General features: G+C 45.8%; 2 protein-coding genes across 3 annotated transcripts in view; both read right to left on the bottom strand.

Annotated features, from left to right (window-relative positions):
* The window catches only part of TMOD1 (tropomodulin 1), a 68,373-nt gene extending 53,211 nt beyond the window's left edge, over nucleotides 1-15,162 (bottom strand). The window contains exon 1 of the mRNA XM_019966255.2: nucleotides 15,029-15,162. Within this exon, the coding sequence (XP_019821814.1) occupies nucleotides 15,029-15,148 (120 nt within the window). The 5' untranslated portion in view covers nucleotides 15,149-15,162. The remainder of the gene's footprint in view (nucleotides 1-15,028) is intronic.
* TDRD7 (tudor domain containing 7) overlaps nucleotides 1,836-17,537 on the bottom strand; it is a 144,754-nt gene continuing 129,052 nt past the window's right edge. The window contains exons 18-20 of one of the 2 annotated variants that reach the window (XM_070794795.1): nucleotides 15,029-15,172; nucleotides 4,975-5,163; nucleotides 1,836-3,373 (exon numbers count right to left, since the gene is read on the bottom strand). The gene's annotated coding sequence lies outside the window, so the exon portion shown is untranslated. Of the gene's footprint in view, nucleotides 3,374-4,974; nucleotides 5,164-12,510; nucleotides 13,176-15,028; nucleotides 15,173-17,537 lie in introns of those variants that run through there. The other variant, XM_019966247.2, reaches the window with a different exon arrangement.

Genomic DNA, 17,537 nt, shown 5'->3' with positions numbered 1-17,537 from the left:
AGTTACAGTAGCCCCAAAGTAGAAACAAGTCAAATCTCTATCAATGATGAGTGGATAAAGAAATGTGGTATATCCCTACAACAGAATACTGTTTTGCAATAAAGAGAAACGAAGTGCTGGTGCATGCTACATCACAGGTGAAACCTTGAAAACGTCATACTTAGTGAAAGAAGCCAGTAGTAACAAAGGACTACATAGTGTCTGATTCCACTTATATGCAGTGTCCAGAGCATCAAATCTAGAGAGACAGAAAGTAGATTAATGGTTGCCTAGAGATGAGGAAGTGAAGTGAATGTTGTTCAGTCATGTCCAACTCTTTGCAACCCTATGAACTATACAGTCCATAGTATTCTCCAGGCTAGAATACTAGAGTGGGTAGCCTTTCCCTTCTCCAGGGATGGAACCCAGGTCTCCCACATTGCAGGTGGATTCTTTAACAGCTGAGCCACAAAAGAAGCTCAAGAATACTGGAGTGGGTAGCATATCCCTTCTCTAGCAGATCTCCCCGATCCAGGAACCGAACCTGCATTGCAAGCAGATTCTTTACCACCTGAGCTATCAAGGAAGCCCCAGAGCTGAGGAGGATGGTGAGAAATGCAAAATGACAGCTGTCAGGAACAGGATTCTTTTTGAAATGAAAATGTTCTAAAATTGACTATGGTGATTGTTGTATATTTCTGTGAATATACTAAGAAACACTGAATTGTATACTTTAAATGAGTGAATTTTATGGCATGAGAATTATTATCTCAAAAAAAGGTGTTTTTTTTTAATGTTATTGAGGGAAAAATTACAAAAATGGCCAATGAAATACATTAAGTGCCCACAGAATGCTAAGAACACAGGCTCTTTGTGTGTCAGTGGCCAAAAATGATGCTGAGACTGGGCAGGCTAGAGCTGGCCAGATTTAATGTGGCGTTTTGTTTTAAAGAGTGAGGAGCCATATTATGTAAACTGGTCATGGAGGCATTACATGGGTTAGAAAATATTGCCTTAGATCTCTTATAACTATCAGAACCTAAAACTGAGTCTCAGACCTAGCTATCCAATTGGTAAAGAAAGAGTTTCCACAACATTTTGTCATCACCTTTGACCAGGAGAATATTTGCTGAACATGTTCGTGTGGAAATGTATCTTTTCTTAAATTCCTTACTCATTTTACAAACACTTACAGGGTGAGTATTATAAAGCCAGGTAGTATGCTAAAACCCAGGGCCAGGACCCGACCAAGGACTCCGTAATCTGGAGTAACTGAGGAGACAGAAGGTAAACGGGGAAAGCAGGGTAAAAGGAGAGAAAAGTCTCAATTACAGCATGTATGCAAAACAATCAATTATTTTAGCTTTTAAGGTTAATCAAGATGCTAAAGTGGGGTCCACTTTACTGAATAGCAAAGAATAGTTGATAACTAGCCTCTACATTGCTGTAAAAGTCATAGCGTCCATGGTGCCTGCGGGTTAGTGGAAGCATCTCACCTTTAAGGCCCTTAAGTCTCGTTTCCCTATCTCACCGTCTGCACAGTGTAAATTTGCTGTGCATGTGCTTTCTTTACAGTTGGTTCAAAGGGAGGCAGCAGCCTGCTTCTCCAGGACGGATGTCACTTCTGCATGAGGGACTCCGTATCTGCATGCACACATCACATGTACACACATCTTCACTCCAAGACCAGTGGGTTAGGGTGAGATTTGCTTTGGGAGATAGCTTTGGGGTATACGACTCTGAGCATGCCTTCAAGGTCCTTACTTACAATTAGAAGTTTACTCATGTGAGGAGGGCAGTGGCTAATGTATGGGTGATCTCTTTGTTATTTCCAAACAGGAAAGTTGGTGGTGTTGTTTTGTTTTTGTTTTTAATTTGGCCAAGCCATGTGGCATGTGGGATCTTAGCTCCCGGACCAAGGGTCAAACCTGCATCCCTTGAATTGAAAGCAGAGCATCTTAACCACTGGACTGCCAGGGCAGTCCCTAGTGTTGGTTTTAAGGAGGAAGAATTTCTAGGTACTCTTTGATCTTAGCCAAAATAGAAAATTATAGCTGTTATACACTTGGGAGCGAGGAGGACTGTGGCACACTGGAGATTTCAATGCCTCCACACTACCCAGCTCTAGCTAAGAACTGCCGTGGGTGGTGTTATTAGATCTGCTGATCTTTATGTGAGAGCTCTTGATTTTTAAATATTGACACATGATCCAAATATTTTAAAAACAATGTTCAGACCAAATAAAACACAGCTGCAGGGCAGTCTCAGCCCAGAGGCTGCCATTTTGCCACCTCTGATCTGAGTTCCTATCAGACTAAAATTCCAGATAGAGAAAGCCAAGACATTCATTTATCCCTCAAATGTTTACTGAATATCTTGCTTGTTTCAGGCTCTGGGCTAGAGGAAGAAAGAGGTAGATACATGTTTTTATTTTTTTAATGCAGAGGTTTTAAAAATTGTTTTTAATAATCATAAGAGGTAAAACTAAGCAATCTCTTCCTATAGTTTCCTAGTTGTAGTTTTTTAAATGGTGATTTTCTTTTAAATGTTGTAAAATTTAAAAGTTGGATGTACAGCGTGATAGGTTAGCATCTTTGTTTAGTTTTCTCACCCACGCTCTGGAATCCAGCTGCCCAAAGGATGATGGAAACTTTGACAAATCCTCAACTGTGCTGTTAGGAGCTCTAACACCCTGTGAACAGGTGCAGTAAAGGCCAAATATTAAGTATCTGCACAATTATCACTGCTATAGATAGTTGGGGCTACATGAGGAGCTATCTCGGCTAGAACCACTGCAGATTGGTTAGCAGAGTGCATGTGGACAATGCACACACACACAGGCAACACATATGTGTGTGCATGCACACACACGCGCACACACAGGCACAATGTATTAAAAGGATCTCAGGTTGGCAGCTCAGAGCTGCAACGCCTGGAAGAGAGCCCCTGAGCCAACTCTCTCATCTTCAGTTGGGGAAACTGAGGCATGGGAAACTGAAGTCACTTGCCCAAAGTCACACACCTCGTTAGTCACACAGCCAGGAAGGCTGAGCTGATATATAGGTGACAGTGTACATAACTAGCATCTCAAGGATCCGTATGGCTGTCTTCAGACTGGTGGTTCAGCATATATACAATGTCTTTTAACCTGATTCTTCACAGCATGTCTCATGACACAAGGCAGGGCAAACCTGTCTCTCCTGGGCTTCTCCTTATCCTCCTTTTCTGCCTCACATTCAAGGAAGATGTTCCATTTCCCTGCTGTTGGGGGACACTGGGCATCCTGAGACAATGAATGAGTGATCACATCCCACAAGGGCTCTCAGATGGGGAGACACACACATGTGTGAGCAGCTTCCTTCACCTGGGGCTTCTGCAGGAGGTGGTTCCTGAGCTGAATGAGTCCCAGGGCACAGGCAGGAAACAGCCAGGTGAAGAGGAGAGAGAAGAGGGTTACAGGGGGACAGAAAGCACAGACAGAGGCTTGGCAGAATGAGAGTGCCTGACTTGTCAGGGGAAGGAGCCTGAGGCTACAGGGTTTAGAATCATCTCTGTCCCACAGGCACCAGCCTAGTTCAAGCCATGGTGTTTACTGCTGAGAGCATCAGGGGAGCCTCAGGCTGGCTCGTGTACCTGACCAGGCTGGCTCGTGTACCTGACCAGGCTGGCTCGTGTACCTGACCAGGCTGGCTTGTGTACCGCACCCACTTGTGTACCTGACCAGGTCACTCCCCAACACAGTCACAGATACTCAGCACCTCCACTAACCCACAGAATCATTATCAAATTCATCAGCCTGGCATGGAGAGCTTTTTCCTGATTTGACCTCAACGAACTCCAGCCTCCCCATCTTCTCGGTTTAAGTATTCCATGTTCCAGCCACTCCAGGCTGCTCCACATTCCGCAGCCTCGCCCCACACCATCACCCTGCCGGGGCATCACTCAAGCTATGCCCTCTGCCTGGAATTCTACCCCTCCTCCCCCACTGCATTCATCCTTCAAAGCCCTTCTCTCGGGCACCCTGTCCAGCCTTTGCAGTGCTCCCCACACCGATCTGGTAATTTTCTTTCCAAACACCCGGAGGCATCTTGCCAGGTCTTATATAATGCTCCTTCTAATTTGTCTTGGAGCACATTTATGCCATATCCCTCTCCCCAGAGAGACTGAGTGTCCCTCAAAGGCCAGCTGAGATGTATCCTAGTCTTCTCTGAATCCCCAGTCCCAAGTAATAGGTGCTAACATCTTTTGAATTGTCCAGAATCACACAGCACTGATGCTCCAGCAGGGAAAAGATGGTATTTCTTAGACGCCCTTCAGGTCAGCATCACACCTGCTACCCTGAGATGTTTGCTGGTCTACCCAGCTGCTGCCCCATGCAGGTCTGGGGAAGGGGAAACATTATGAAAGGTGCTAGAGTGGGGCTGCAGAATTTACTGATGGAGATTTTAGGAAATGCCAAACTAGAGAGTAAGACCTTTGTAATGTTTCCTTCAGGGATCTGGATTTGGTTAAATTCCTATAAACTGCTCTCACTTCCCCTCAGAACTTTCGGCAGAGCAGAACATCAGGCCATAAAACTGGCAAACTCACAGCGACAGACTTCAGATAGTCCCCAATATCATCTCTCCCCCTCTCCAGTAATAAAAGCACTCTACACGTAGCTGCGCAATGGCCACTATGGTAAAAGACTACATTTCCCAGGCTCCCCTGTGGCTAGGTTGGGTCACAGTATGAGAAATGTCCAGTGGCAATTTCCAGTAACTTTCCTTAAAAGATACTTGAAAAATGGCTTTTTTTCCTTTTCTCCCCACCTCCCACCCTTTCCCTCTATTCTAATGTCTGGACTGCAGTGATTATGGCCACCACTTTGGACCATGAGAATGGGGGCTACACCTTAGCGATGGAAGGAAGATGAGCTGAATGCTCCCTGGGACTCTAGGAAGTTTGGGGAGCTAAGCTCCGTACCTGCCCTAGACTTCCCACCTCTGGACTTACTTGAGAGATGAACAGAACACTGCTTGGTGGTGGTTTAGTCTCTTAAGTCGTGTCCAACTCTTGCGAGCCCATGGGTTGTAGCCTACCAGGCTCCTCTGTCCATAGGATTTTCCAGGCAAGAATACTGGAGTGGGTTGCCATTTCCTTCTCCAGGGGATATTCCAGACCCAGGGATCAAATCCAGGTCTCCTGCAATGCAAGCAAATTCTTTACTGACTGAGCTACCACTGCTTCAGTTATGTTATTTTGAATCTCTATTACTTATAGACAAACTGCATTCTAACTGACAACCTGGGTTCTCATCCCAGGGCTCTGAGGCCACACACAGGGCACTGGCGCTCTTGGACCTTGAATCCCCTTTCTGTAAAATGGTCAAATCATCTTTGGAAACTTCAGAATAAAGGTTTGAACTCTATATTAGAAGCAGATTATAGCAGTCAGTTTTGTCCCCACAGGGCATAACTGTTCACTTCCATTCAACTGAAAAGACAGCGCATTATGGGGGAGCCCTGTGAGCACAGCAGCATCTGACTGTGCAGACTGGGCGCTGCACAGCTCCAGGGGCACGTGTGTTCTCTGGCTTATACGAGCAGTGGTTCCTGGAGCTACGCAGTGCACAACTTGCACAAGTGTACGTGGCTGCCCTGTATCTGTGGTGGTACAATGTGGCTCTAAATTGCAACAACCCTAGATTCCAGTGGGCAAGTCATATATGCATGTTCAATAAACATGTATGAAGCACCCATTATGTTCCAGACACTGGGCTAGGTACTTGTCCATCTGTCTGTTTATCTAAAAATCTGTCCTGTGAACAGTCAAAATCGGAAACTGGGAGGTCTAAAGTCCAATCAAATGCCAAAACTTGGTTGCTTTTGTCTGTATATTTGAATGAGCTGGCCAACACTTTCAGACAGGAAACTTGCGCATAAAAATTCAGATTTCCAGCCTTTCTTGCAAACTCAGATGATGGGACAGTGCTGGAGAGCACCTGGTGGAGTGGAATAGCAGGTGCCCTCTGGTCAAACACAAACTCTCCCGTCTGCCTCAGTCCCCACCACTCCCCACTGTCTCTGACACAGAGGTCAACGAATGGTTAACAGTCATTGGCTCTGTCGTTGCTTCTATTCCCTGAGGGTAAAGTGGTAAATGAAAACTTCCTTACGTCCATATCTCTTTTTAAGAGCAGAAAAGTAAGAAATGACCCAAGATGGCCATGCGCCTCAAGAAAACTGGCCCAGCTTCCTTCCTTCATTATATTACCTACCTGATGTTGTGGGGGCTTGTCTGCTGCCTTTTGAGTAGAAAGTGAGGGAGTGAGAGAGATGGGGAAGGAACTGGGGGAGGTGGGAAGGCAGGGTTGAAACTTTACCATGACTTTTCTTTAAGGGTGATCTGAATCAAATAAAGCAACATTTTTACATTTGTTAAATTTGGATAATGGGAACATAGGTGTATTCTGTACCCTACTATATGTTTAACGTATTTCCTATGAAAAACATAAAAATCAAAAAGGAAACGGCTCACTGGGGCCCTCTTTGGTGGGGCAGGTGCTTCACTGGGAGCTTAGAGGGGAAGGGTCAGGAAGGGTTCCCAAGGGAAGGGTGGAGAGGTTGGGCCTCTTGAGAAATGGGAGGATTCTATCTTGAGAATAAAGGGCTCCAGATCCAAGAGGTCACCCAGAAGCAGAAGTGGGGAGGAGGGGGTTTTGGGGAGGCTGGAGGCCTGCCTGGGGGAAGGTAGTGGGGTGCAGAGCCGGGTGGGGAGGTGGTCAGGGTGCCAGAAGACGGAGGGTGGGCTGGGGACATGCCGACACCTGGCCTCACTCGCCCTCACCCCACCAGGCCCACCCTTGGCTCCGTGCACGGCTGGCCATGTTTCTAAGGATGTGTGCCTATTTTTAGAGCAGAGATTTATTTCTTTCCATTTCAACTGTTTACTTCTGTCCTGGGCTTGTGAATCTGCCGGCTTGTGTTACAAGGGAGAACCACAGCCCTGTGAACAGATATGGCTGCTTCCTGCATGGCCAAGAGTGTCTTCTGGTCTATAGGATAGGATGTGGGCCACGAATAGGGAGGGTTTATGATTTTGTGGACTGTGGTTGGAAGTCATGTAGTGTGATCAGAAGTCCCAGGATTCTGGTGTGTCCTGGTGCAGTGGCTGATTTGCAGTGTGACCCTGAACAAGTCCCTTCCTTTCCCTGGATTTCAGGCTGCTGTTGTTATATTGATTTCTCATCACCAAAGTGGCGATAATACTCCTAACCTCAGGAGTAATGATTCGATGAGATACAGAAAGCACCAGGTGAATGACATGTGTGTAGGAAAAACTCTGTAAACCAGGGTTTCTTTTACCTGCGCTGTGTTCATACAGGCAGGGATTGGGGTGGGGCTTAGATCATCTCTAAGGGTCCCTCTAATTCGGAGATCCTACAGTTCCAGAGGTTTTCTCCTCCATCATTTCTCCCTGCAATTCATGGTCCCAGAATTCTTAACACATTATGGGCTGGGGAAGGCAGGTCTGTCACCTACCGGCTGTGTGATTTCGGGCATCCATTTCCTTTTCTTAGAGTGGTTTTAACCCCAACCTGCAAGGATCAATTTCACAGAATCCTCGTGGAGATTTTATGAGACAAGGCCCATAAAACACAGGACAGCACCTGGCACGTAAGATGACCTCAACAGAGAATAGTTGTAGTTTTAAAATGATTGTTGCTGGCAGGGGCCTGTTGTTTTCTACTGTTGTTTTTATAATGTGTCACAGATTCCCAACTGCAGACTTCAGAATCAACTTGAAGGATCCAATTTCTTTATAAGTCTGGGATTATCTCTGCCTTCTTTCATGCAAATATTTTGATCCTTTTACTGAGACACTAAAAAATATTACTCCTTTTCCTCAAAGCCTCATTAACAAGTAAGATGTATAGTTAAATTCTTTAGGCTGGTAGTTTTTTTGTTTTGTTTTGTTTTGTTTTAAGATTTGTATTTATGTGAAAATAATGTAACAACTTCAAAAGACACTGAATTAGAAAAAAAAATTTGCTGGTAATTCCCAACTTTGTTCTCCAAGTTCCCTTCCAGGCTCATCCCACATACCCTCACTGGAGGTGGGAGTTAACAGCACAGGCTACTGGGTCTGACTGTCTGGGCTGGAGTCCCAACTCCTGGGCAAGCTACTTCATCTCTCTAAGCCTCAGTTTCCCCATCTTTAAAATGGGTGTGTGTGTGTGTTAGTCATTCAGTTGTGTCCAACTTTTTGCGACCCCATGGACGGTAGCCCATCAGGCTCCTCTGTCCATGGAATTTCCCAGCAAGAATACTGGAGTGAGTTGCCATTTCCTCCTCCAGGGGATCTTCCTGACCCCGGGATTGAACCTGGGTCTCCTACATTGCAGGCAGTTTCTTTACTGTGTGAGTCACCAGGAAAATGGGGCTGATAACCAAAACTTGCGGAGGACTAAAGAAGAGAATCCATGCAGGGCTCTGTCGCAGCAAATGCCGACTATCTATCGTTGCTCTAAGAACTCATACACTGTACCCTGCTCGAGTCACGGTGTGACCTGTCATCCTCAAACATGGCTATACATTACCCATTTTCCCCGCCGTCTGGTTCGGCCGAGCAGCTGGCTCAGCTTCAGAGCGGCATCCACTTAACTCCACAGAGACAAGAAAGGGCAGGTCCTCTTGGGGAATCAGTCAACAGCGGATACTTTTAGCACATGGAGCATTCCTCTCCCGTGGGAGTCCAAGTGCAACAATCTCATGATAAGCTCGAGTTTTTCCAGGCCGCAGACTAAGAAAGTTTTGAGGACTTCTTTTTTTTTTTTTTTTTTTTTTTACTGTGCACAAGTTTGGAATCTTCTGCTGCAAACAAAGCAGCTTTCCAATTCTGCGTACTCTACTGTGTCACATGACACTGAGGCTTAACAGTTGCATCACTGCAAACATAACCCCCTGCAACACTACCTGTTAACTGAATTCAGGTCATAAGACTGTGAAGAACTGCGCATAAAATCGAGATGCTTAGAGCTGGAGGGGGTGTCAGAGGGCATCTAGGCCAACTGTGTCCATTTTGCAGACTGGGAAACTGAGATCCAGAGAGGGAAAAGCACTTGCCTAAACTGGGAGCAGAGCCAGGATTGAGTAAGGATCTCTGCATCTCAGGTTGTTTCTAGGAGGAAAAGGGGACAATCTTTCATACAGTACCCTCCCCAACTATAAAGCCAGAGCACAGGCATGGCTCACACTATCTTCCTGAGGACTCCAGTGAAGCCTTTTAGTGTCAGGGCTAAGAGTGAACTCAGAGCTGCATCATGGTTCTGCCACCGCCTCAGTTCAGTTTCTTGGACAAGTTACTTCACCTCTCGGTTTTCTCATCTGCAAAATGGGATGACAACAATGTCTGTACCACAGGATTAGGATGACAGTTGAATGAATGAATATTTTCAAAATGCAAGAACAGTGTCTGCACATAAAAAGTGCCATCTAAGCGCTTGTTAAACTAGACTTAAAACAGGTGGGGTAGAGCATGTAAGAGAGAGGACAGTGGGCCCAGGACCTGGGCTGGTTCTCCTCAGACGTGTGACCAATGCAAGTCCCCTCCTCTCTCTGGGCTCGGGTTCTGCTCTGTGAGTTGGAGGGCTGGACACCCCCTGGTCTCTGTGTCCCCTCCAGGCCAGTGGCCCGGAGGCCTCTTGTGGTCTGCATACCTTTGGCCTCTCCCTGCGCTGTGATTTCAGAACATGGGTGGAGGTCAGGTGAAACTCAAGCTGGAATGTTTGTGCTCTCAGCAAGAATGGAGCCCCACTAGATCTTTTCAAAGCTCCCATCCTGACTTGCAAATCAGGTAATAGAGGCACCTCAGTGAAGGGCCAATTGTGAGGTGGAGACAAAAACCCCACTGGTCTCGGTTATCTCCTATCCTTGCTCTGATTTCTCTCCTCTTTTTCTTGAACTTAGAGAGAAAGCGGTCTTTGAAAATGTCCACTTGAAACCACAATGGTATGAGGATCACAGGTCTCAGGTTGCCAACTCTACTCCAAAATTCAAGTGTACTTGTACCTTCCTCCTGCCAGAGGGGGAGGTGGCACACTTTGGAGCCTGCTTGAAACCTGAGTCTCCGCACCCTGGTCCTGTGATGCATGGCAAGACAGTCAGCTCTCTGTGCCCCAGGCTCTCCATCCCGCCTGTGTTCAGGCATACCTTCTTGTTAACCACCTGCGAGGAGGGCTCAGGTGTGTAAGGGCACAGAGGCCCTGGGAATTTGCTTCTGGGGCCAGATATCAGGAGTGGGGCCATTTGCCAGTTTGGAAAATGGAGCTCCCAGCTGAGGCTCAAACAGGTCTCAGGGGCTCTACTCTTAGAGGGTTCCTCTATCTGCCTACTCCAACATCTGATGTCTGGCTCTGAACCTTGTCATTATGCATCCAATTTGCAGCCACAGCCTAATCCTAACTCATCTCTGTCCAGGGACTCAGGACAACTCCAACAGCCTGGAAAGCCAGAGGCAGAAGGCTTTGGGGGCTTCTTGGGGAGTCTGTGCTTCACCCTGGGAGCAGTAAAGATTCTGCAAGATGATGGAAGGGTTGCAGAGAAGGGCAGGGCCCTTGCTTATCTTCAGGGAAGATCTCTGTCAGCAAACCCACCCACTCTCTGTCCTCAGAACTCCCTGAGTTGCTGAGAGAAGTCCACAGCTTTTAGTCTGCCTTATACCCCCCTCTCCCCCCATGTCTAGCCCCCTTCCAGGCTCAGCTAGCCCTCCACCGGAACCCCACCTACACTCCCCGCTACGACTGCTCTCTGTGCCTGAGCCTCTACTTGTAGCCTTCACTCAACATAGAATTCTTTGTTTTTATTCATGGCTTAGAAAAATCCAGGGCCCAGTTTCAGTATCACCTGCTCTGTAAAGCCTCCTACCGAAAGAATTCATCCTCTCCCTGAGCTCCCTGTGTGCTCCCACTTGGGGTGTGGTTTATTGTGCCCGCTCCCCTCTGGACTGAGCACCTGAAGGTCAACTCCAGTGGCCTCGCCTCGGGGACCATCTCCTCCTGATTGGGTGTAGGTGTGGGCAAGGGGTTGTGAATAGCAGGCAGAGGATACATTCCTGGAGGGGTTTGTCACTCTGTGGGGCCTAAAACCTAGGACCCCTAGACAAGGATTCTGGGTTATCTAAAAGAAGACATTTAATCAAATCTGGAGGTAGGACCAGTTTATAAGCTCATGGAAACTTAGCCCTGAATGGAGCCAATGAGGCTCCATCATTCCATGGACTGGGACAATAAGGTCTGAAGGACAGCAACTGGCTCAAGGTGATGTGAATGAAAGAGAGACAGCCAGGGTTGCCCCTAGAACATCTAACCTCTTGTCTTGCATCTTCTCTGCTAACCTACACTCCCTGTACACGAGCTGTGGTTACTAGAGGGTTAGTGAAATGGTACAGTAGTATTTACTGTATGGATCACTATTAAACTAGGTTTGAAGAGTGACAGCTTTTTTAAAAAAGACATGAAATACCCCATTTTTAATAAAAATATATCAAATGGAAAATGTCCTTAATTCAGTAATATTCATTCTGTACCTTCTCTGGACTGGTCCTAGGCCAGGGTACCAAGGATATACAGATACAATGATAGTATAGCAGGCCACCTTGGAGTCCGTCCCTTGGTTCTGTCACAGCTCTGTGGTGACTGGCCAAACCACATATGTGACCAGTGAGCTTCCTGTCTTGTGATGCCATAACCTGGCTGCAGAGGCAAATTCTGAGCTTAAACACATTTATATGTACTACTTATGAAATGCAAAGATAAAGACATCAAACCAGTGGAAGTAGATCTTTGTACATTAGTTGTTTAGTTATGTCTGACTCTTTGAGACCCCATGGACTACAACCCACCAGGCTCCTCTATCCATGGAATACTCCAGGCAAGAATATCAGAGTGGGTTGCCATTCCCTCTCCAGGTTATCTTCCCAAACCAGGGACTGAAGCCATGTCTCCCACACTGCATGCAGATTCTTAACCATCTGAGCCACCAGGGAAGCCCTTTACTTCTCAGTTAAGTCATTCCATGGCAGACATTCCCTACCGTCCTGAAGCAGCTGGCTTGATGGAATGGTGGACAGGGCTTCTGAAAACTCAGTTACAGTGCGACCAGGTGGTAAAACCCTGCAGGGCTAAGGGTCGCTATGAGTCTGTACATGCTCTGATTCAGTGTCCAGTATGTGGTGCTGCTTCTCCCATGACCAGGACTCACGGGTCTAGGAGTCAAGGGTCGGCACAGGGATCCAGAAATTGCCAACATCCTCTGGATCATAGAAAAAGCAAGAGAATTCCAGAAAAACACCTACTTCTGCTTCACTGACTACACCAAAGACTTTGACTTTGTGGATCACAACAAATTGTGAAAAATTCTTAGAGATAGGAATACCAGACCACTTTACCTGCCTCCTAAGAAACCTGTATGCAGGTCAAGAAGCAACAGTTACAACCAGACATGGAACAATGGACTGGTTCCAAACTGGGAAAGGAGTACATCAAGGCTGTATATTGTCACCCTGTTTATTTAACTTCTATGCAGAGTACATCATGCGAAATGCCAAGCTGGATGAAACACAAGCTGGGAGAAATATCAATAACCTCAGATATGCAGATGACACCACCCTTATGGCAGAAAGTGAAGAAGAACTAAAGAGCCTCTTGATGAAAGTGAAAGAGAAGAGTGAAAAAGCTGGCTTAAAAGTCAACATTCAAAAAATGAAGATCATGGCATCTGGTCCCATCACTTCATGGCAAATAGATGAGGAAACAATGGAAACAGTGACAGACTTTATTTTCTTGGGCTCCAAAATCACTGCAGATGGTGACTGCAGCCATAAAATTAAAAGATGCTTGTTCCTTGGAAGAAAAACTATGACAAACCTAGACAGCATATTAAAAAGCAGAGACATTTTGCCAACAAAGGTCCGTCTAGTTAAAGCTATGATTTTTCCAGTAGTCATGTATGGATGTGAGAGTTGGACCATAAAGAAGGCTGAGCGCTGAAGAATTGGTGCTTTTTAACCGTGGTGTTGGAGAAGACTCTTGAGAGTCCCTTGGACTGCAAGAAGATCATCCTGATGATTCACTAGAAGGACTGATGCTGAAGCTGAAGCTCCAATACTTTGGCCACCTCATGCGGAGAGTTGACTCATTTGAAAAGACACTGATGCTGGGAAAGATTGAAGGCAGAAGGAGAAGGGGATGACAGAGGATGAGATGGTTGGATGGCATCATTGACTCAATGGATGTACGTTTGAGCAAGCTCCAGGAGATGGTGAAGCACAGGGAAGCCTGGCATGCTGTAGTTCACGGGGTCGCACAGATTCATACATGACTGAGACTAAAAACAACAACCCACTATCAACACTGGTACCCCTAGTGACCCACTGGCAAAAGTTTTGCTTCCTGTTCCTATGACCTTGTGCTCTGCTGGCCTCAGTCTTAGTTCCAAAGGGAGGAATACTTCTACCAGGAGACATAGCAATGATTCCATTGGACTGGAAGTTAAAACTGCCACTTTGGGGGCTCCTTATGCCTCTGAATGAATAGGCAGAAAGGGAATTTCTGTACTGGCTGAGGTGATGTGTGTTGATTACTGAGGGGAAAATTAGGCTGCTGCTCCAGAAGGGTGGTAAAGAAGGGCATCCCCCTGAAATACAAAGGATTCCTTGTATTTCTATAGGGCTTTCTCAGTATTACAAGGCCCAGGGATTAAAGTCGATGGAAAACTATAATAACTCAATCCAGGCAGGACTACTAATGGTCCAGGCCCTTCAGGAGTAGATCACTCCATCAGGCAAAGACTCACAGCCAGCTGAGGTGCTTGCTGAAGGCAAAGGGAGCAGAGAATGGGTAGTAGAAGAATGCAGTTATAAATGCCAGCTATGACCATGTGACCAGTTAGACAAACGAGGACAATATTGTTATGAGTATTTCCTCTGTATTTTTTATGAACATGTTTGTGTATGTGTGAGTCTATGTATGTGTGTATGCATTAAGTAAATATTTTGGTTTTCTTCCCTTTATTATTCTCTTAATATGTAACAAAGAATGTACTGATTTTATCTGGTGGCATTTAAGTATTGTTAATTTTATATCATAGTATTAAGTTTCAGGCTATCAAGGAGAAAATAAACATTACTCAAGGACTTTACTTCTTCTTCTGGCAGGTACCCAGGATAGTTGTATCACATGAGGCAGAATTATGGCCTTATTATTGTCCTATATGGAGATAAGTATGGTTTAAAAAGATGTGTATGGGTGCCAAGTTGACGGCAAGTGGACATGTGATGATTAATTTTATGCATCAACTTGACAGGGTCACAGGCTGCCCAAACATTTAGCTAAGCATTATTCTGAATATGTCTGTGAGGGTCTTTCTAGATGACATTAACATTTGAATTGGTAGACTGAGTAAAGCAGATGGCCCTCCCTAAGGTGGGTGGGCCCCATCCAATCAGTTGAAGGTCTGAATACATGTATAACAAAAAGGCTGAAACTCCTACCAGTAAGAGGGAATTTCTTTCTGCCTGACCTTTTTGAGCTGGGTAATTGCTTTCGTTTTGTTTTCTTCCTTTGGACTTGATCTGAAACACTGGCTCTTCCTGGTTCTTGAGCCTGCTAGCTATTGGACTGAAACTATACCATCAGCTCTGCTGGTTCTCAGGCCTTTGGACTCAGGCTAGAACGACACTTTCAGATGTCCTGGGTCTCCAGGTTGCGAACTGCAGATCCTGGAACTTGTCAGCCTCAATCATCATGGAAGCCAATTACTCATGACAATAAATTTCTTTATATCTAAATCTATATATCTATATATCTATATATATATCCTATTTGCTCTATTACTTTAGAGAATCATGACTAGCACACACCCCCCCACAAAGGCAAGATTACTCTAAGGCTATTGCCATGGAAGGAAAGGCGAAATGGTACCCCAGGCAGTCAGCCCGCCCCTCCCCCAGCCGCTAAGAGTCACCGTCCTGCGTGTGTGACAATGTGTCCCCTTTAGTGCCTACTCACATCAGGGTCCAGCTCATCCAGCTCATTTTCCAGGGTCCTTAGCTCCTCTTCTGTTAGGCCTCCAAGGATTTCATCTTCATCCAGGTCACGGTATTTCTCTAGTTCTCGTCTGTACGACATTGTGAAAGAACTTTCTGAGCTGACCTACTGGAAAGAGAAAAATCTTAGAAAGATCCTTCTTGGATTCATTCTCAGAGCAAGCAGATGCTTGTCACTCACAAGGAGGCCTGGGCATGTCTTATGAATTGTCAGGATAATAATTACTATAATGGAATCCTGAATTAAGTTGGATTAATTCTCTAATAAACTGTGCAAGGTAAAAGTCCTGAGGGCATGCGGCTTAACAAAATGTAGTTGTTGTAATTGGCAAGGCCATTCTCCAATGCATGAAAGTGAAAAGTGAAAGTGAAGTCGCTCAGTCGTGTTGGACTCCCAACGACCCCAGGGATTGCAGACCACCAGGCTCCTCCGTCCATGGGATTCTCCAGGCAAGAGTACTAGAGTGGGGTGCCATTGTCTTCTCCGTTACGAGTAATAGATGATTATAAATGGTCTATGAGTCCCTGAAAACTGTTTCATTCTTCAAGTAGTTCAAATATTTTCTGTACAACTCTCCACACTATATACCCTTACGAAAAACATGAATGCTGGACATTCTGCCAAGGCCTATCTTAAAAGCAGGGTGAACATCAGTGGTTCATCGAGCACCTGCTGTATGCAGGCTCTTCCTCTATAACATCTCATTCAATCCTCAAGAAGAACAGCTGACGCTAATAGCTACCTTATACTACCATACACCAAGCTGTGATTAAGTAATTCCCAAGGACATCCTATTAATAATTTAACCTCTGCGGCAGGCATTCATTCCCATCTTGCAGATGAGGATGTTGAGTTTAGAGAGGTTGAGGGACTCACAAATCACACTACTGAGAGGCAGAAGAATCACCATTTGAACCAGATCTGCTGTGTTCCAAGCCCGCACTGTTCTAGCCACTGCATCCGCACCTTTTCACAGAATCCGCTAACTTCATGGCCAGAAGGAGACCTCCTCGTCCAGACCTTTCATTTCACCTCTGAGGGAGCTGGCTCAGAGAGGAAGTGACAAATGGGAGGGAGGGGGTCTGGGAAAAGGGGTCCAGGTCTGCCACTTCCCAGCTGTTCTCCTTGCTAGAGACGCCTACTGCTCATTCCCTATGGCACAGAGGTACCTGACACCCATGTCTGGAGCCCATCTCTGCTACTTCCATAACTAGGACACTTTCACACTTGAGAATTCATTCAATCCTGGGGCCACACCCTGTAAATTGAGTCTTTTAACTAAAACCATTTTGTCAACAAAGAAACTGAGGGATGGCTCAGTTAGGCCTGACTCAGAATCCCTGTCACCGGACCCCAGTGCTTCCACGGTACCACACAGCCTCTCGCCTAACGTTGAACTGTGTCCCCTCCAAATTCTTATGCTGAAATGCTAACCTCCCCACCCCACCTCAGTAACCCAATCCCATGATCCAAGTAAGAATGTGACAGTACTTGGAAAGAGGGGTGTTGCAGATGTAATTAAAGTTCAGTGAGGTCATGCCAGAGAAGGGTGGGCCCCTAACTCAATAGGACTGGTGTCCTTATGAAAAAGGGAAATGTAAACAGGCACACAGGAAGATCATCACGTGAAGATGAAGGCAGAAACGGAGGTGATGCTTCTACAAGCCGAGGAATACCAAAGATTCCAGCAAGCCACCAGAACTTGGGGAGAAGCCTGGAACAGACCCTCAGCCCTTGGAAGGAACCAATCCTGCCAACACCTTGATCTTGGACGTCTGGCCTCTGGAACTTTAAGACAATAAATCTCTGCTTTTTAAATCAGTGTGTGGTACTTTATTATGGCAACCATAGCAACTAATACAATCAGCATCACCTTTCTTACAGCAGCTTGTGGTTTCAGACCCCAGCGCAAACAAATACAAACAAAACTGTGGCTCATCTGTGAAATGACTGATGGAATTTTCCAGAGTAGAGAAAAACAAAACCTAGGAAAAGAACCAACTTATCAATCAAAAATCTGGGAGTAATTGTTAATCTAAAACAAAGTAATTAAAAATAAACAAAAACCAAAGTTGACTCAGCTACCAGAAGCAGCCTCCATTTCAGGAAGAAGCAGAGATCCATGCTATTAGTGCAAGCCCGTGCCTGTGTGGGCCTATTTGTAGGAGAAGCCCGTGTGTGTGACAGCTGGCTTGATAAGAAAGGATTTGCTTCCCAAATACAGAAAAGGCCAGTGCTATCCCTTTTTCTAAGCATGGCTCAGCTTGAGCTGATGTCTCCCTCTGATCAGACCCCAAGATTGCAGCGTTCAGGCCATAAATGCCCCCCCGCCCCCACCACCCCTTGACTCATTTCTTGACTTGACTATTTGTTTCCAAAGAAAGCACAAGCAACTGACAATGCTCTGGTATAGATGAAAAAGAAAAACAACCCTTCCTGAAGGCTCTCAGAGAATAACCTAATTTGGATT

Source organism: Bos indicus, chromosome 8 (assembly GCF_029378745.1).
Source record: "Bos indicus isolate NIAB-ARS_2022 breed Sahiwal x Tharparkar chromosome 8, NIAB-ARS_B.indTharparkar_mat_pri_1.0, whole genome shotgun sequence".
In the NCBI taxonomy this organism is placed as follows: Eukaryota; Metazoa; Chordata; class Mammalia; order Artiodactyla; family Bovidae; genus Bos; species Bos indicus.
The sequence above is the reverse complement of the archived record's forward strand: the minus strand, read 5'-3'. Positions and strand labels throughout refer to the sequence as shown.